Source organism: Cotesia glomerata, linkage group LG1 (genome assembly GCF_020080835.1).
Source record: "Cotesia glomerata isolate CgM1 linkage group LG1, MPM_Cglom_v2.3, whole genome shotgun sequence".
NCBI classification, from domain to species: domain Eukaryota; kingdom Metazoa; phylum Arthropoda; class Insecta; order Hymenoptera; family Braconidae; genus Cotesia; species Cotesia glomerata.
The window spans coordinates 32,764,901-32,786,212 of record NC_058158.1 but is presented as its reverse complement, the minus strand read 5'-3'; the positions used below and the strand labels follow the sequence as shown (position 1 = coordinate 32,786,212).

Below are 21,312 nucleotides of genomic sequence, written 5' to 3'. Positions count from 1 at the left end.
TAGACATATGGATTTTTATAAATAAACCAAAACTTTCAACAGTTTAAATACCAGGGTCAAAATGTTATGCTCAATTACAAGAGACTAATAATAAAATTTATGTGTGTTTTATGGAAAAGGTTGATGAAAAAAAAAAACCTACACACACAAATTTTAAATCTGTACGCAATATATTCGTGGGTGTTGTAGAATATAAAATGAAGCACGTTAATAATTTGGCATCGGTCATGCGTTATTTCGATTTCGATGCAAAATGCCCATGTAAAAATCCTATTAATGCTGGATAATCGTGTTTTATGCATTTTTATGGGGCTATTTGTAACCAAATCTCTCTAGGGGCAATTGAATGGTGTTGGTGAATAAATGTACTCAATATATATCCAATACATTTGTACATTCATACCTTCATACATACTCACTGAGCTTGAAATATAAACAGAGTGTGTATTTGCATATTTTCTGGATTTAATTAGCGCCGATGCTGCGCTATTATTAATTGGATAAAACGTGGGTGGTGAGTCGTGTCCCTTGCCGATATAGCTAGCCCGATATTTACTATTTCTCGTGTACAGATAACTCGTCGATTTAGCTCGCCACCGGATTTTCCATGAGAATGGAGAAATTAAACGGCAATGAAATTATTTTTTACCCTTTTAGTCATTTGAACATACACTCGCTCTGCTTCATTCCACACACATGAACACATTTTTATTATTATTATTAACATAATAAAAATAATAACAACAATTATCATACATTTTTTTGTAGTACAGGCATAGATATTTATCATTTTAACAGAATCGCGTACGTGTAAACTATTTTTTCTGTCATGTTCGTGTAAAAAACATGAAACAGTTTACCGGTCTTGCGAGTTCGGGAATTCTTTACCTCACAGCAGACTTTGTACGGTGGTTCATGCCATTAGTTGTTGCTTTTTCATAAAATTCTTTATTTTTTATTTTGGACCGTAATTCAAGCTGGCGTATGGGTCAGTTAAACGGTGAGACGGGGACGAGCCGACGAGATAGTTTATCATCATTTAGTTCCACGACCTGCCCCAACATTTTAAATCTCTCCTATCTCACAGTCGTGTCATGGGTTGCTGGTTGCTGGACGTCCTTCTTTCGCCGGCAGCTTTTATACCTATACTCTGTACATACTCATACTCATACTCATATGTGTGATATTTATTTAGTATTACACATATATCGCATACCGTAGACTGGAATCAAGCTTCAACTGGACACCAAATCCCTGTATCCGGTCAATATTCATGCGCTATCTAACAAAATATTCCATTCATTTTTATTTAAAAAAAAAATAAAAAAAGGAGACTAAAAATTCACGATTAAATACATAACACGAATGCTGCAAGCTCTAAAAGCTTTTACTGTCTATCTCTCAATACACGGCGATAAATAATAAAATTAAACACTTACATATGACCGAGCATGATTCGCGTTCGCAAATTCGAATCGGTTTAGTCAGGAATTTACGCTAAGTGCACAGTGCAGTCAGACTGTACGGATCGGTAATTCGGAGAACGTGGTTTCGGGGTCACAGGGGTTGATAGGTCACCCGGCAGTGTGCCAGAAAGAGAAAGAGCTTTAGGCGTACCCCGGTACGTGGTTACACACATACGTCTCGTATTTACCTCTAGTTATTCTCAAACTCTCTCTACACATACATACAATGTATAGAGTATACAATATATAGGGCTCACTCGATATCGACGACGGAGGTGGAGCTCGCGCCATCACCCGACGATTCAGTATTGTAGCGCTAATTAAACCTCACGCGTGTCACGAGTCACGATTCGCCTGCCAGTGACGTCACACTCGTGATTTCTGTATCCGAATACATATCTACTGCACAATACATTCTGTACATATGTACAACAATGTTACATACTGGCACCGACTCACCCAATCTCTTGTTTCTCTCAGTATCAATCTATACTGTACATACCTACCTACAATACACAATGCTCAACAGTCTGCAGTCTACAGTACATAATCCAAACGAACCCATCAATCTTTACTTGCGATGACATTCTCAGTTCAATTTTTTTTTTTTTTTTTTATAAAAAACTTTATTCGCCGGATAGGACTTTTATGTAATTTATTATTATTCAGAATTTTTCACACTCAAGTTAAAGCTTGGGGTGAATAAATAATTATTTAAAGTTTTAAGTATTTTTTTTTTAGCAATGACATGTTAATTACATTAACGACGGGATAGGAAGTTAAAGTGACGGTTAATTTATACAATTGAAGGGTTTTTACGAGTTTTAAAGGCTATTTTAACACATTGTGTGTCGGGCGTATCTGAACTGGAGATCAGATGCCAACCATTGACAAGCGCTGAATAAATTACGCTGATGTTTACCGAGGATATTTATACATGTATTATGTATAATGTTGTATGTTGTAGATTGTATATTATATATTATACAGTATAAAGAGTCAGACAATGACACTGTGAGATTAAACCCGAGGATGAGAAAAGATGAAGAGCAGGTGCAAACTTGGTCTGTCAGGAAGTCGCTTACAGCTTGAGGACAAAAGCATCCCCGGGGACTCGTGTACGCTCTCTGTCTCTTCTTCCTCTTTGAGGTGAGAAACAACTAGCAAAGAGGGTAACCACCTAAGAGTAGTTGATAGAGGATACTGGAGGAAAGCTCCAAGCTCGGTGTATATATTGTATACAGTGTACAAGAGACAAAGTTAAACAAAAAGACGAGGGAGGTGAACACGAGTAGCAGGGTATCCTGTATACGTTCCTACTGGTCTTCTCTACGAATAGGAGTTGTCGAGCGGAGGCAAAGCAAGTCACTCCCTCTCAAGAACCACCAGAGGTTATTGATTTATTTATCCTCAGCCTCAAAGTAAATCTTACAAGATATTGGGTTGGTAAGAAACGGATACTTTTTAAAGTGAAACCAAATTTTATTGAAGAACTACACTGTAAAAGTATTTCGGAATAGATAATTTTTAATTGATTTAATCCTTCTAGAGTGAAATTTACTCCGACAAGGATTTTATTTTTATTATGAATAAAAGAAACTCCGCAAAGTGAATTTTTTATTTTTTTTAATTCTACAAGTATTATTTTTTAGGAAATTTTCTCTGTGATAATTTATTTAAAAGTCACTAATTTAATTTAATAGAACGTATTTATGTTAATAAATTTCTTTTTCTTCATACCTCGGTCGAAAGTACGCATCTTTTGCACCTATTTCGATGCAGAAAGTTAAAGATTCGTGCATTAGTAAAGCTACACATTCGCTCTCTAGAACAGCGGGAGCATAAAATGCTTTCGTTACCGCGACTGACATTAGTCATTTGTTACTAACTATGTTTTGTTTACGCTGATCATTTACGATTGATGGTACATTACAACTTGGTTATATTTCTTTATTTCTTCTACTTACATGAAATATTTTATGTATAAATGGAGCTATAGATAAAGATATAACTGCCGTAAGAGTGAGTAGATCATCCGATGTAACTTATAACCAGGTTGTACTGTACTAAGATTCAGTTTGACAGTGACGTGTGTAAAATGGATCAACTTTATTTAATTAATGAATTATTTAGAAAAATGTACGCAGTAACAACTATTTAATTTAATTTTTATTAATTATTGTTAATTTTCAGATAATATGCTCGTTTTTTAACTTCCCGCTAAGAAAATTGAAAATTTTCAAAAATCGGGAAGTTATTGTTTTCACCCCGTTTTTCTAAAATCGAGTTTTCATCAGATCTCAATGATTTGAGGTCCTAGGAAGCTTTCCTGACTATTTCCGCGGTGATGTCACCGTGTCTGTGTGTGTGTGTGTGTGTGTGTGTGTGTGTGTGTGTAAATCTTTCATAACTTTTGAACGGATCATCCGATTCGATCGAAATATGCGGCGTTTTGAAGAGTGCCCCTAGAATTCTGATACTAATTTATAGAATTTGAGTAGATAAATTTTGAGAAATCTCAAAAATAAAATTTCCAAAAATTCGTGTTTTTTAAATATCTTTTAAACGGCTGAACCGATCAATTCCAAAAACTAATCAGCTCTTAACCTCAAAAAACCACGTCGATTGCCACCAGCCCGGTCAAAGTCGGTTAATTTGTTCGTGAGATATCGTTGTCGAAAAAAATGTTTTTTTCAGAATTTCTATGAAATTTTTAGTCTGACCAGTTTACGTTTAAAAATTTTTCAAAGAACTCAAAAAACTGCGTTGAATGCCGTGAACCGCGAGAAAATCGGTTTATTCATTCAAAAGTTATTGCGGTTTGAAAATTCAAAAAATAGTATTCTATAAAACTTCCATTAGCCTTTTGAGCTCGAAGAGCTCAAAAGTACAGAACAGCGATTTATTTGAGCTCGGAGAGCTCAAAATTACACATAAATTATATTTTTGAGCTCGAAGAGCTTAAAAAATAAGTGAATTGTTGAGCACTTAGGTATGGAGGTAGCGGGAAGTTGCAGGGATGGTCTTTAGGGTCAACCGTTTTCCTAATTTTTTTTTTTTATTTTTAATCGAGAATAATCTTTATCATGTTTGTTGAATTCAAGAAATTTCAGTTTTATTTAGTCTAAAAATTTTTCAAAAAAAATGTTTGTTAATTATTTTTTATTTGATTTTACATTAATTTTTTTTTATTTGATGCCTGCCCCCCCCCCTCCCCCTCCGACTAGCAGCACTCGCTTCGCTCGTGCCGCAAATGTCGGGGGAAGGCATAAATTTTTTTTCGATGCAGTACATTAAATATTTTACGTACTTTCGACCGGCTATAAAGAAAAATAGTATACACTACACGGGCAGAAGTTTGAGAGCTCTGAACTGCGCACCGTGATGCCCTCGGCTACGCCTCGGACATCATGGCGCGCAGTGCAGAAATCTCAAACTTTCTGCCCTAATAGTGTAATATACTATTTTTTTCTTACTTTTATGGTAGAATTTATCAACAAGACTTAAAAAGAAAATAATCTTGTCAAAAATTTAGTTCAATGTTAATAAAAAAAATTAATTTTTTAGAAAAATTTGATTAATATTTACTGATTTAAACTTTAAATAGAATTTTTAAACTATATACTCGGATATAATAGAGCTGAAATTCACTTCCGATTTTTTTACAGTGTAGAAGCTACATGGAAGATAATTGAGATTATTATTATATTATATGGTAATTTTAACAATCGGTATGCAAATGAAATTCGTGATTATGATTGTAATTATTATTGTTTCTTATGATTGCCTGGATAAAGAGAAAATAATAATAAATGTGGAGTTTTGAATAGAGTTGAAATGGGTGGAGTAATATACTTCAATTTATAACTGTCAACAGTGTTAACTGAGTTCAAGGGATAAAAATGAAATAATACAAAAAGATACAAGTTGAGAAGAGAGCAAAGAAGAGTATCACAATATAAAGCGAAAAAGAGATAGGTAAACACATGACACGGTCATCGTATTCACCGTTCAACAAGAGTATGTAAACGTCAGCTCGTTTTACAAACATCTTTTTTTAATTTGTTTTTAGCTTCTCATTCCTTTTTATTATTCACTTTATTTAATACTTGTCAGTTAAAAACTGTTACGTTATGACAACTTTAAATTGATTTTCTCATTTTTATTATCCTGATGAATTATTTCGAATTTAATTAACTTTACCATTATTATTATAACAAAGATAGGGAGGAATATTTTTAACTTTTAATTTAAAACTATTGTGTTAATTTGTACGAGGAAGTAAAATTAAATTTCTAAAATTATTCAAAGAATTTATGGAATTTGTTTTGATAAATAACTTGTTTTAATTCCCACGGTAAATCAGTGATACTAAATTGACGGGTTGATGTGTTTGATTACAACCTGTCGCTTAAGGACGATAAATCGTCTCTACACTAAATAATATTACACGACCCACAGAAAACACAATCCTTGATATTTTCAGAGACTAGGATCCAGGTATACACTTTTATAAATACATATTCGATTATCTAAATGGTTAAAATGAGACAGTTATACTTGTTAGTCATATTTAATTGAAGATATACGGTAATATATATTTATAATTATAATAATAATTGTAAATTATATACAATAAAATGTAGTAATATAACCGTCATTGAAAAAAATTTGATTTATATTATTTTTTTTTTTTTATTTAAATTTAAATTTAAAACTACAAAAAAAGATACAAACTTTTTGAGCAGTTGTCATTAAGATAATAAGGGTTATTCCGGTTAAAAAAAAAGAGTCAAATAAAATGGAAGGAGAAGCGAGAAACAGCGAGAGAAAAGTATAAAAAGAGTGGTAGTTGAGATTACAATGATTACGCGGGTATTTACTTATTTTGTAAGTTTTTATCGCAAATTAATGGACCGAGTGGACACTCTACTCACTCGGGTTTGAAATGTGAAATGGATTCGGTGTTAGTGTCTGTCTCAACTCAGTCCTTTTACATCGAGCGTGAACGTGTAGTGTAAGGCATCTCTTGGGACTGGTCATAATTCATTTTTTACGAGAGCACAGTTTCAGGAACCGAAAAGAAGGTAAAAGGTACGCGTTTGATTTATAGAGTAACGATTAAATGCACTCAAATGGACAACTCAAAAGCCTTGGGCTATATTATTTGACAATGTTGCTAAAGTGACATCTAATTTTTATTTATGGGAAGCTACTTTGCATATTTGTAATTACAAACTATCTTTTTAAGCTATTAAATACATTTTATTACTTCCTTTTACTTGGTATTTATTTTTAAAATTTAAAACTATTTTATTACGGAGAAGAAAGATGGAAATAGAGTAATAATTACTGACTGGTATCGCAACAAAACAAACATCTGCGACAAGATAACGACAAGAACAACAAAGACAATCTTTGAGAATATAATTTTCGCGGCGTAAAATTCTTAAAGGCTATGCTGGCTGGTTACATCCTGAGATAAGAACTTGCCACGGTTCTACCTACCTAGTCTACGGCTACTTACTTTTTTTATTATTTTATTTTAGTTTCTTTTCGCATCTGACGGTTTTACTTTATTTTTCCGTTACACATGGGGCTTTTCCATCCTCCGAGTTCTATGGTGCTCTGAAAATACCCTCGCTCACCCGTGTGAAATTACTTCGCTCGGCGGCTTACTCAGATACCCCCGGCTCCCCGTGTATCCTCATTCTGTTGGGATCTTCGCCGAGAAATAAAGTAGATACCTTTCCTATTTTCGCATCTGGGAAATTGTAATACTGCCAGGACCGAGTTACCTTTTTTCCTCAGGATCAGACACTACGCTATATATTACTCTATAATATACAGTGTACAAGAAACTGAACCGCCTCACCAACAAAACGGATTATGATTAATAATTATTGTATACTTTGACGGATATACTACAGGTTTTTTATATATATTTTTTTAAGGTTTGACTCACCGAATATTATTTTTTCTTATATTCGTAACAATAATTACGATGATGCTGCTGCTGGAAATGATAATACTGCTTCAACTGAATTTTCAATTTTTTAATCTAAAAATCAATAACATTAAATATTATTACGCAATTTAAAATTTTAATAAGATTTTAATTTTAATGAGATAATCTTTAACAATTATATATTTTACTTATTTACTTTTTAAATTTGTAAAAATAAACAACGTCTACTATTTTTTTACTTATAAAGTATGTAAATTTGAAAATTGGTTGGTGTTTATTCAACTAATAATTTATTTTAATAATAATTGAAGCATTCTAATAAAGATTTTTAATATTTGATGTGTATATCGTATTAAAAATAATTTTTTTGCCCTCCGGGCGGAAAGTGGCAACTTTCGTCCCGCTGCGCTAAACTAAGTTGCCGCTTTCCGCCTTCGTCGGACAAAAAAATAGTATACACTCCTCGGGAAGTAAATAAGAAAGCCTCAGATCACATGTTTGTTGACCTCGGCTTCGCCTCGGCCAACAATTACATGTGATCTGAGACATTTCTTACTTTACTTCCCTAGGTGTGTAATATACTATAGTTATTAAGAAAAAAAAAAAGTGAGGTGTCTGCTGATTTTTAGAGCAAAAATCATTATTAGTATAAATATTTAGTTTACTTACACTTCAAATTTTTATTTCAATTACTTTACTTCAAATTAATTTATTGAGAAGATGATAGCATGACAATTCATCAAGATATTTCATAATCTGTAACAAAATCAACAATTAGTACATTCTATTTAATAAAATTTTGTGGTTATGTTGATAACTGATACCTGTTGACATTGATGACAGAATGATTCATTCTCTTAGATTCAACTGATTGAAAATACAGGACTTAAATGATGATAAATCAACATTTTGACTTGTTACTGCTGATATTACTAACAATTTCCTACCCAACTCTACACTGTACTTAACTCACTACTTAATCTAATATCTACAACACTGACTTTACTTTTTTTTTATTATAACGCAATTTAAATTTTTACCCGTCGAAAAATAAAAATTAAAAACTGAACAAAAAAAAAATTTTACTCCGCGATCTGACGTACGTTTAAAAACAAAGACAGTAAGCAGCCGTCATGCGTTGGTATGAGCGCCAGTACATAGATCGAAATACGACACGGTTCGAGTTCCGCGAATTTCCTGCTTCAACTCTTTCGCGGAATTTATCTTTTGGCTAAAATTAAAATACTTCCAACATTTAATTTAATTTATTCCATTGTCCTGAATATTACTGACCATTGACTGCAGTTTATTTATTTACTGTATTTTATTTTTACTTTTTTTCCTTTATATTTTTTTATGTATTTAAGTACTTGTCAGATATATCGCTGACCGTTGAATTTTACCAAGTCAAATTTAGATTCAAATAAAATATTTACTGACTCTTTTTTTTGGTATTTTTAATTATTTTTAAATTTAATCAACTGGATTTTTAATATTTGTTATTTTTTATAATGTTAATCACTAATAATTTAATAATTATTAGTAAGTAACTTAATGAGCAACAATGACGCCGCAGTTTGAGAACAGTGTGAAGTTGGCAAAAAATTAGTTGCTTTGTTTTTTATCCAAAAATTGTGATTAGTTGAAAATTTCTCTAGGACCAATCAGATTAAAAGTTACCAGAATTGATTAGCCAATAAAATTCAAATTTTAGTTCCTAGCTCAACTGACAACCTGCGCAAGCGCTGCCTAGCGGTCTTACTGACAATCAAGCTACATTAGCGTCATGAATCAGCAAGTTTTGTTTGTCGCGTCGCAGTTCTTCACTTTTCTCATTTTTGCAATTAAATATTGAAGATGAACATGAATAAATATTACTAATTTATCGGGAATAATTAAATAATAACTTGAAATAATAAAACAATATATTTAAATACTTAAATTAAATCGGACAGTTTGTAAATTCGTATGCAAAAAATATACCGGGCGACGACGTAAATAGTAAATAAACAACATAAGCTAGGTCAGTAATATTCTGTCATACAGACAGTGTTTACTTTCGAACATATTGTTTTTTTTTTTAACTTGGAGATATACAATAGTCGAGTTCGCCGAAAAATTGAGAAAAAATTCCGGTGTCGTATTTCATCCGTGAATATATATGTCAGTTTGCTTTATTTTAGTTTTATATTTAAAGACGCGTTTAAATCTCCGCATACCCGGTTTATTTTTATTATTTTTTTTCTTGTTATTTATGATTTAGAATAAATTGAACAAAATGTCAACAGAATTCATTTGATATAAAGTAAAGAGTTAAATCGATTATTTTAAAACAATGGAACGCGTTCAAGAATATTTGTAATGTAAAAATTTAAGAATAACATAACTTCACAATCATCATCGTTGTCAGTGTAAGGCAAGTGTTAAAATATAACTTAAATATTCCTTTTTGGATTGGATGATAATTGCATCATTTAATTTTATTACACGTTTTTTTTTTTATTTTATTTTTATCATCATTGATATCTAAAATGGTGAGTCAAAGATTTTTGAGTAATTATGATAATAAAATCAGCAGATATTGAATAATTTTGGAATTTTTTTTCAAAAAAATTTTACTAGAAAAATATAAAAATTCAATTTTTAGATTATCAACATTTGTTTTATTAAAAAATTATATTAAAATCTCTTCAAGTAACATTTTTTGTTTTGTAACAAGCCTACTAATCACTTGACCTAATATGGCATAAAAATTTTAACTAATATATTATCTGTAGGTCTTAAAAATATCATGAATTTTTTGTTTTTTTTTTTAAATAATTAAATTATTGAAAAAAAAAAGCTAAAACGTGTCAAATTTCTGTTAATTTCAGTTTCAATCGTAATTAAGACATAAAATTTTAAAAAACTTCTGATAAAAAATCCGATATTAAATTTCATGAGAAAAAATTTAAATATTAATGGATTTAATTGAAAAAAAAAAAAAAAAAAAAAAAAAAAAATTAAGAGACGATAAACGATGATTGTAAAAATATTCACATTTAATTGCACGATAAAATAAACGGGGCAAATAAATATTTATTACACATCATGATCATTAAATACTATTTACCAGATGAAGCTACAGAAAAGTTCGACTTCTTCGGAAACTTACTTCAGTACCCAAAATATATTTCTTATCTATAAATATAAATAAATAAAAATTCATGACTATAAACTAGGAATAGCCGCTTTTTTATCAACATAATAAATAATTACAACTTACGACTAAGAACTAAAAATATTTATCATCACGCAACTCTTATCCATTGCGATTTCACATTAACAATCTCAGCGCACATGTCATCACAATACTTTGACTCGATGTGACAGCAATATCCATACAAATATACAAACATGGATATAGATATGGATATATACATTTTTTATTATTTCAAATTTAAATTTAAGTGCATACGATACTTTACCGCAATTCACGTGTTCGCATCCACACAACTATTTATTATTACATTTTTATCAACATTTTTTGTTGCTTGCAAAATTACCATAATTGTGCAATTATTTCCGTCAAGTCAATATTAATTTAAAACAACAATAATGACAAGAAACAACCGTTGAAATGTAGCACGCGATACCAATCTACATTTGTGATTGACATCTATATGCAAACTTTTATTTTATTTTTATTTTTATCTATAATTTGTTTATTATATTTTTTTTCATCAATGTTCACCCGTGCATATTCTCTCTAAAAATTTATTAAATTAATTATTTTTATTTTATTTTACAGGTAAATGGTGTCAGCGCAGAACGGAGTGGAATTCGCCTCCAGATGCGCAAAGAGCGGCAGCGACAGAAGCTGCGCGTCGTGGTGTCCTTTATTCCTCGGTATTTCTTGGCAGTCCTGGTAAGTCTAAAAAAAATAATTAAATAAAAAAGAGAAAATCATTTAATATAATAATAATTCTAAATGTATACATGATAAATATCATACCTGATAGTTTATTTACGACATATGTGGCGTCAAAATAGCGTGTACTGAGGATGAAGATACGTGTATGTTTACACGTGAATGAATGAATAAATGATAATGAGTATGAGTGATGTATGCGTGTTTGTAAACGTTTGAAGGCCTAATATTCGTTATTTGAACGAGAATAGTCTAGCTTCACTCTAATGTGCAGTCTGACTATCATACATACATCCATATGTATGCACTGATAGTTTGGTTGGGAGAACGTTTATAGCATAAACCACTTTTAATCGTACCCCGGGTATTCGTCGCGTTGAATAAATATTGATATCGAATGACGCGTCCACCAATCACAATCACGCAACTCTATACGTATGTTTACTCTCCATAGGTATATATATATATATATATATATATATATATATATATATATATATATATATATATATATATATATATGCATATGTACATATATTTGTACACGATGGGATGCAGGCATATGGTTGTTTCAGGCGCGAAATGGAACAACAAATACAATTGACGTTGATTAAACTTTGTTCACCAAAAAACCATTTTTTCCGAGTAAACTTTTTTTTTTGTTGATTTACTCCAGTAGTGAGTATGATTGTGATGATTGTCACTAGCATTGATTAAATAAATAATTGTAATTATTAAGCAGTAGAGGAAGACAAAGACAAAGAAGACAGAGCAGGAGAAATATACTGGGAGATTGGCGCAAGCGAAATAAAACGCGAACGCCGTAGAGTATCCATAGTAACGTGGTGAGGCGGGAATGTGACGGTTTCCATGGTAGCGAGTAGAAATTCTCTCTAACCTGTCCATCCTCTTCCTATCTCCGTTCTGGTGTCTTCCACACGTGTCCTCTGCCTTCCGCCCACTCAACATATATGTAACATGTGTGTATTTTTTTAATTCCACAGGTAAAAAAAATAAAATTCGATTTATTTTTGGTAAATAAAAAATCAATGAAAAAAATTGGTTTTAGATTTGTGAGGAAGGCAGAGGTGTTGAGGTTGAATTATGGAAATAACTACGAGTTTAACAACCGGGTAAAATAGAGCAAACTGGTATGCTCAATCAGACAATCTATCAAATCAATATGTTTAAAGTCGTTATCGGCGACCTCGTTGAACTATCTTGATGTATGTCTCTTTCGATAAATCACCGTGCAGCACTCTGTTGTGCTATTAGTTTATATAGATTTATTTATATTGTATGAATGTATTTATGAATTGCTGCTTATAAAGCCGTCATCGTCGACTTGCTATTTTAATAATCGGTCTGTTCACACGGTGAATATCATAGACATAGACATAGACTGAATACCGGTATTCAATGCGCAATTACAATCAGCATTCTTTTCCCATTTTATTTTTATTGCTATTAAATAAGAAATAGTTTTATTTAATTGAATAGAATAAAGTATTCCATTGATAACTATATATAGAAAAGCCGATAAATATTTTAAATTCATTAAAAATACTCGGCTATTTAAATGCTAATAGTGACATAATTTTTCGCTTTGATAATTAATCATAAATATTCATATAATTTAAATACATATATAAAATATGCAGTGATACAAAACTTCTATAATACAATTTTTAAAGCTAAATTTATATTCAACAGTTGATCTCATCAATGACTCATCTCATCAATTTAATGGTCAATCTTAAACTATTAATTAAATTATAAAATAAGATCTTTTTTTTTAATAATATTTAAAATGAAATATTAAATTACACGTGTGATTGTGAGTGTATGCGACCGTGAATTAAAACAAGTCACCGTGAAGCATTATAAAGCAGGTTGACAGTTGTAGAAGTGCCGGTACGAAAAGGAAAGGGAATGCGAAACAAATTAGTAAAACGCCACAAACAAATTTGCTGAAATTTTCTCGAGTAACAGATCTCGTTACTGGACACAACAGCTTACACATGTGAGCCAAGTAGATGAGACAAACAAGAGAAAGAAGTATAAGGACGAAGACAGAGACAAATAGAAAATAGCAGATACCAGCGAGCACCGGAAAATGACTATGTATAATACAGACCGCCAGAGTTTGCCGTACATAGACCTGTACCACACCTAACCGGCAGTAAGGGTCGTTGGAATTCGCTTAGTTTGGTTTTTCGTGGATCGCACGTCATCCCTTCACCTCTACTCCTCCTGTCCGTTTGAAATTTCTCCTGGTCTCGTCTATACTCTCGTACACATACTAGCTCTGTGTAAATGTATATTATATATACTCTGGCTGGTCTCCCTCGATTCGCGCGTAATGTAAGGGTTGCGCTCGGCGTCCGTTTCAGAGGGTGAGAGTTTAAAACCCCTCGGGGCTTGAGGTCCGGGCCGGTTAGATTTATCGGATGTTTTGGTTGGCGGCCATTGTTAACCGCCCTCGTGTATCTCTTTCTCTTTCTACTCTCTTTTGGTTTCTCTTCTGTATACACTTGGACAATTCACCGGCATAGCGTAAGCCTTCAAGCCTCAAGCCACTATCACTACCTCCATCTCCTACATTTCCTATCCTGGTCATTGTAGAGCTGGAAACCTTTTTCGGATTCGCATTCCACTCCATCCTGTGCTGGCTTTTCCAAGCCCTAAACTCTTACCAATTCAAACAAAACCAAAATGTACACTCTGTTGATAACTTTCAGCCGTTGTACTCCATCTCTCCAACCGTACAAACTCAATCACACACTTGTACTTGTACTCAACTCGACACATAATATAATACAATATAATACAAAATCTTAAATAAATAACCGGTACCATTTAATGTCACGTAGAATAAAATCTAAATCCATTATTTATCAGAGAACAAAATCCAGCACATTGGTATCCAAATTTATGAGTTTTTTTTTCTTTATTTTTTTTTTAAATGAGGAATGCAATTGTTCAGATGGTTGCCAGGTTTCTTTGATGTTTGAGTTACACAATGGCGGATAGGAGCGAGCCTCGGACTGGTACTCGGAAGAAAGAGAACCCGTACAGTATATACAGAAAGATAAAAATAAAAATAAAAAAATAAAAATATAAATGAAATGAATAAAAAAAAGTAAATAAGAGAGGAGAGGATTTTTTCTTCGCCACAACGTGTTCTTCGATTAGCGGGCAACCGACCCGACCATGACCTCCACTCTCCTTTCGTCTCATATCCACTGTCCTGTATAGTAGTATACTATACACGGAGATGAGCCGGTCGAGCCGCCGTAAGCATAAGCCAGAGTAAGAGCGGGTCCACTCATTCCAATCCTGGCTAGGCGTACTCTTTCCTCATCCTCATCCTCGTGCTCCATCTCGCGGCACTGATTGGACGATCCATCACCTCGGCATCTCTCTCGATCTCTCGTCTGGCTTGTTTCTCCCTCGTTCACCTTCTCCACCTCATCTCATCTCTTACTCCTCTTACTGTACTATATATATATATATATACACTCTGATATTCTTTTTCCAAGTCCTGTCGTCCCCTCGATCCAAGCTAAGCTGGACACACCAGAGTATCTCGTGTCCTCACGCATCGTCAATTCTTTCTACTCCACCTTCTTCACGGATAATTGCTAAGTCGATTAAGAACCACGTATCCAAAGAAACAACAAATTCCATTCAATTTTACTTTTTCAATTATCCAGAAGGGAAAAACTTTTTTTAATATTTCTGCACTTTTTATTGTATATTATTATTTGTTATTGTTGTTGTTGTTATTATTATTATTATTATTTAGAACAAAAGAGAAAATGATGGACATGATGAAACACAATCCACAAACTGTTAGCTGATAAGCCGTACGTTAAAAGCGAAAAGGAGGGAGCGAGAGAAATAATGTATGTATGTATATATGTATTAGTTTGGCGAAATATAACGCGCTTTGGTGTATACATATAGTGGGTTTGCGCAGGTATATTCATTAGTTCCTTATTCAAAGGCAGCCGAGAATAGTTCTGGAGTTACGTATATAGACATAACCAGGGAGTGAGAAAGAGGGATGAATAAAATGATAAAGATGGAAAGAGAGTGTTCCATAGAGCACACAAAGTACAAAGCTTCGTCCTGGAACAATGAAAGCCGCAGATTTCATGAAGCCCCGCGAGAGCCCGAGATAGGCACAATGGTTTAGCCAATGTACGTGGATGGCTTTCACCCACCACTCTTTACTCTACACTCTATACACCTCTTTCTCGGTTAGCTTCTCCTTTGCCCGCCTCTACCTCTTCTGGCTCTACCTGCGAACTCCGAGCCTCCCTCTTCACTCTTCCGAGCCTCTCACGTGTAATATTCATGTGTGTTGAATATATTAATGCCTATAGAGATATGTAAAGCACCGGTATCTATATTATACATAAATGTATGTATATAGTATATAGTATATAACTGCTGCCGCCAGTGCAATATTAGTGAAATGTGTCTCTGAGCGAACCATGTGCGGCACCAATATTAAACACCACTCGTCGGTGCATCTGTGACCTTTTATCTCGTTTTTTCAATTCCGAAAATTTTTCCATTTCATACATTCACACAAATACACATACATATATCAGTACACTAAACTTTTCTCCATACATATCTCGAGCAACTACTGTAGTACCTATACGCCATGTATGCATGCATGTACTCTTCATATTAAACCCACGATATTTTTCAATAGATTAAAAAGTATTTTCCCTCATATATTTGATGGAATAAATTTTTTAAACATCATTTATACTTATATTAATACTGCGAATAAATATTCAATATCCGGTGCTCGATGAGGGATGAGTAAAAGCGTTTGAAGGATTTTTATCCAAGTTTTTTACTTTCAATAAATTTTATAATTACTTGGAAATAAATTCTGCCATCAGTGTAGTCCTATTAGTAGAAAAAAAAAATAATAGAAATGGTAACTAACAACAAAATAACATAAAACAAAACTAAAACGATGAAATAATTAAAATGCGGTATATTTACAAAGTAGAGAAACGGGAACACCCGCTGGTTACGATATGGCTGCTTCGGGGATGTGGATGAGGATACCGTTTGGTAGAGTAGAGTAAAAAATGAGAGCCAAAAGAGTGAGGGTGGAGTACGGTAGTTTAGGGTGTACATTCATATATGAGGATGATGACGGTGAACGGGCATCAGGACACGACACGGGGTTACAAGGGGAAATGAGATAGACAAACAGTGAGCAGTGTACGGCCGAGTATAAGTGAGGAGTATATACGGGGTATAGTAGGATAGGATAGAGGGTGGCTCACGATGCTGATGCTCCCAGTAGGTATTATAGAAGTAGTAGTAGTATACGTGGGTATAGCCATATTATATCTCTCTTCTCTTCTCTTCTGGTGCGGTACTATACCCGGTACGTTGGAGTTTCCAGAGTAGATCCTAGGTCCTACTAGCAGCACAACCCAGACCCTGCAGCTGTCAAACGCAGCCAGAATCTTCTTCTGCTTGTGACAGCCTGAAAATGAAGAGAGTGCCCCGCGTACCAGCGTACCACCAGTCTATCCTATATCGTTTCTCTATACTACGGAATCATGCTCTTCTATATCTATATATGTATGTATGTATATATGTGCGTGAAAAGTGTGTATTGGTTTTCAGATACGCACTTATATTGAGTCTGGTATCCACGTGCAAGCAATTGTCTCGTGTATTCCCATTTTCTCAGGCATCAATGTTAAATTTTAACTCTCATACACTCAAATAACTATTGCCCCACACAATGGAATCAAACTAACATAAAACTACTATAAGTACAACCTATTATTTTATTTTTATTATGTTTAACTTTGCTTGTTCGTTTACACACCTTTATTAGCTCAATTATCGCCTTCACGAACAATAAAACGTGGAAATATAAGATGTACCATTGAAAAAGTCTTAGATATAAAAAAAAATATAATAACACAACTCAACTTCGTACAAAAGACTTTACTTTCTCGGTAATAGTAATAAAAATAAATAAAACAATTTAACTTGATTGATCAATTATAGCTTGAGAAAATTTAATAGTGCTTTTACGATTTCTCGTCAATACCTTCTATTCACTAATACTAATACTCGAACGTATATAAGATTGTGGTATGTAAGGAAATGTATGGTAAGGATTTAATACTTTTTTTCTTTTTACAAAAGTACATTGTGCTAAAACTCGAACAGACCGTATAAATATGTACAATATTTTATGTGTACATTGAGAAAGAGATCATAAAAAGTATTTTTAAAAAACTCACCTGGTCATAGTCAGGTATTATAAATTACATAAATTTAGCGTTTGTCGCTTTGTATATAATAGAAATAAAATAAAAGAATAAGAGGTAAATAAAATGAGGAGAGTTTATGTAGCAAGCATGAGCATAAGCTTCAGGCAATGTATGAATTTATATGTTAAAAACATGCCGAATGTCGCGAACGTGAGAACAGCCATCGATTCGTTATCCCCGACATTTGCCTAAGGCTGATTACATTATTATTATCATCATCACTGCTGGTCGCTGGTCTATACTCTATAGATATGACTATTATCATTATTAGTTGTAGGAATAATAGTGTTATTTAGCGATGCACCGAGCGTATTGGACCGGTTCGATCACCTTCTTATTCACTTGTACTTATGGATACAGTATATACTCATACTTATACGTGGATCGGTTTGGTTCGGTTCGTTTTGGTTTGGTTAGCTTCTTCTTGCCTTGCTTCAGGTGGTTGTATTGCTACAGAGCGGTACATCACCGGCGTGTCGAATTGCGGGACTCGGGCAATGGCAATGGCAACGTCTACTTCATGTTGTTGGTATTATATGGAGAGCTCTTCTGTTGTATACCAACCCGCAATATGTCATTCGTTCTCTCTCTGCACACGGTTTCCTCTTTCCCGTCTTTCTCTGCTCCGGGAGAGAAAGCGAGAGAACAAGTACAAAGAGATATGTCTATTAGCCGGTTCGCTTTACTTGATGTGTTCGCTTTACTTCGGACTTGAGACTTGAGGTTTCATTCTCTCAATATAATTCTCGAGGTGGTGTTATGTTGCCCATTTTTATGCCCGGCTACACAATATCTGCTAATATAATGCAACATACAACATACAACAGGTTAAACATTGTAATAATAATAATAATTATGAAATGAATAAAATGAAAAAAGTTATTCATCGTCTAATTATAAATCGTGGTAATTAATAAACCGCTAATGAACGTCTGTAATTTTAATCAGAGGAAGTGAGCAACTATAAACAGAGGAGGGAAATTTGGGTACGGAGCCAGCCGAACTTTAAATAATTGAGATGTCTTGGGAGTTAAGAGAATGACACTGGCACAAATTATTATACCGGACCTCCGGGGGCCATGCTCTTATCTGTTGGTCGGCTTGTTTCTTACTCCGCCTATTAGTTCCTGTGTCCCGAGAATCGCTATTCTTGTTCGTCCTCTCGACTCCTACCTACTCGAGAACGGGACGGGAACGGCAACAACAGGGCTATCTACGGCCACGGCAAACTACATCTTACCGTGGTTATACTCTGATCGGAAGCCGGCACGAGTATCGGGCATGACGCACCGGCATCTCGTGAAATACTGCGACTCGATTTTAACACCTTACAGCTCGTTAATTAACACTCGGTCTCTTAAACCGCGACAGTGCCCATAAGAAGTTATCCTCTTTTTGCTCACCTTCGAATTAATCTTGCGATTCTTTGAACCTGCTTTTTTTTTTCTCTTCAAACCAACTTAAGTTTTTGGTTGTTATTTATGATCTATAAGTATAAAATTGATCAAAAAAAAATTTTTTAGACTCCTAAAATTTCTCATATACTAACTTCAAAGTGATAAAGAAGTTTTAAAGGTGACTTCAATTTTCAAAAAATTATTTTTTTTTATCAGGAAAATTTTTACTTTAAAAATCGACAAAATTAGGATAATCATTATACGCACTTACGGTATCTGTAAATATAAATATCCACAAAAATCCATTTAGGAAATTGACGTTTTGACGGAAAAGGTGTCAGGGAATGACGGTCCGGGTGAATTCCACTATACGCACTAATTGTCATTATTATATAGACTGTGGATCGAGATTAGGGCGTAAATACGTAACGCGAATAAAGGGGTTGTGTCTCGAGGGTGATTGAGAAGTTCAAACACTCTCTATACTCTATACTATATATTCTGTGCCGTATAAGCAATGAGGAGAGACACCAATGAGTGGTGTAGAGCGGGATGGTGGAAGGGCACACATGAGAATGCTCTCAAGCTGAGAGAGTCGAGTGCCCACAACAGATTGCCGCGACCAGAGACCAGAGACCAGAGAAAACAATGCGATACTACTACAAAGCTCTCACTCGCGTGCCCACAAGTACACACTTACTCTACATACATAAACACACATGTGCTGCAAGACGAGTTGAGTCCACTCTACACACGGGAACCCTCTCAAGGGAATTCACCCAGTAAAGGGGTTCCGAGTCGAGGTGTTGAGATTCTCACTGGCTCTTTCTAAACACTTCAACTCACAAGCTCAACACTCAACTTTACTCCAACAATTTATTTATTCTCAATCCCGATCCCAATCACTTTACCTTCTTCACACTTTTTCTCTACTCTCGTGTCCTTCTATACTTATTTTGTCCTCTATTTTATTTTATTTTTCTTAAAAAAAAAATAATATAAATTTAAAATTACCGATAATCGGGATTAAAAAGCCCAGAGCGTTTAATTTTCTCTGGATCGTGCGAGAGTGAGGAATTTTATAAAATTGCATTGGCAATAGATGCCTCCGGGGTATCAATCACTTATATAAATTTTTATATCCATCAGTACCGATCAGCTCTGGGATGGTTGGCAGTTTTCGTTGGATTTTAACAGTCTGGAAGACTTTTATGTACGCGTACGGTAATATGCAAAGTATGGATGGATATTATGTATTTATTATAAATAATGCAAGCGTATCAGAAACAGAGTTCGAGGAAAAAGAGAAAGAGGAAAGGAGAGAGCAACCCCACGTGTTTATCGATCCATACATGTACGCAAAGGCTTCTTTAAGACGAATGAGGGAAAGGATAATCAATTTATCACTGCAGGTGCTCAACGCATTACCATACTCGACAAGACCTCCATCGTGTCTTTTATCCAAAGCGTCGTCGACGTCGCGACGGTTACTGTATTTATGCACAGCACATATAAACAAGTAGAGTAACTAAACTAAACTAGACCGAACTTAACTATATAAACAAGAGAGATCGCGTGTTATGTCCGAGAATGTGCGAGAATACAAATTGCAACAAGACGACAGTTCAGGGACCATCGTACGTCTTTCTCCTCGTACTTAAACTTGGACTTAGATTTTCTCAGTAGGCTCTGGATTATCTTGTATGTCTTACCGTCTCTGCACTTCCGGTTTTTTGGATTTAATACCAAGACACTAATTGCTGCAAAGTAAAACCATTTATTTTTGAGCTTCTGTCTGTCTCCTTGAACTTAATGTTTTTATAATACTAAATACTTAACTTGATTAATAAATACTAAATACATGGAACAAGCAATATATTATCTGGATTATAATCCGGATTTAAATTTATTTATCAATATAATAACAATAACAATAATATATTTTGAATGATTTTGACTTTGTGGATTTGCATAAAAGGTAGTTTATGTTTCTCATTCTGTTTCTTTTTATTTTCATGTTTTTAGTTTTATTTCATTTAAATAAATTACCGGGTGATGGTTTCGGGAGATTGAAAAGTCTTTGTATGTGTGAGAGAAAATGTTTAGGGGAAATATGCTGATGAGATCTATCTATATCTATATAGATATTTATACTGTATATAAGCAATAAAAATAAATATGTAAAAGCATATATATATGTATGCGTTGGTTGGCGTCGTAGTCGAAGCAGCTGCTGCTG

General features: G+C 33.8%; 1 protein-coding gene and 1 long non-coding RNA gene across 13 annotated transcripts in view; one reads left to right on the top strand and one right to left on the bottom strand.

Annotated features, from left to right (window-relative positions):
* Window positions 1-7,521, bottom strand: part of LOC123272394 — a 150,098-nt gene extending 142,577 nt beyond the window's left edge. For all 8 annotated transcript variants that reach the window (XR_006511073.1, XR_006511074.1, XR_006511079.1 and 5 more), the window contains exon 1: window positions 7,432-7,521. This is a non-coding gene — a long non-coding RNA (uncharacterized LOC123272394). The remainder of the gene's footprint in view (window positions 1-7,431) is intronic.
* The window catches only part of LOC123272369 (homeobox protein homothorax), a 295,180-nt gene that overhangs the window by 154,657 nt on the left and 119,211 nt on the right, over window positions 1-21,312 (top strand). For all 5 annotated transcript variants that reach the window (XM_044739107.1, XM_044739097.1, XM_044739088.1 and 2 more), the window contains one exon: window positions 11,225-11,341. In XM_044739107.1, coding sequence (XP_044595042.1) covers window positions 11,225-11,341 — 117 coding nt within the window. The remainder of the gene's footprint in view (window positions 1-11,224; window positions 11,342-21,312) is intronic.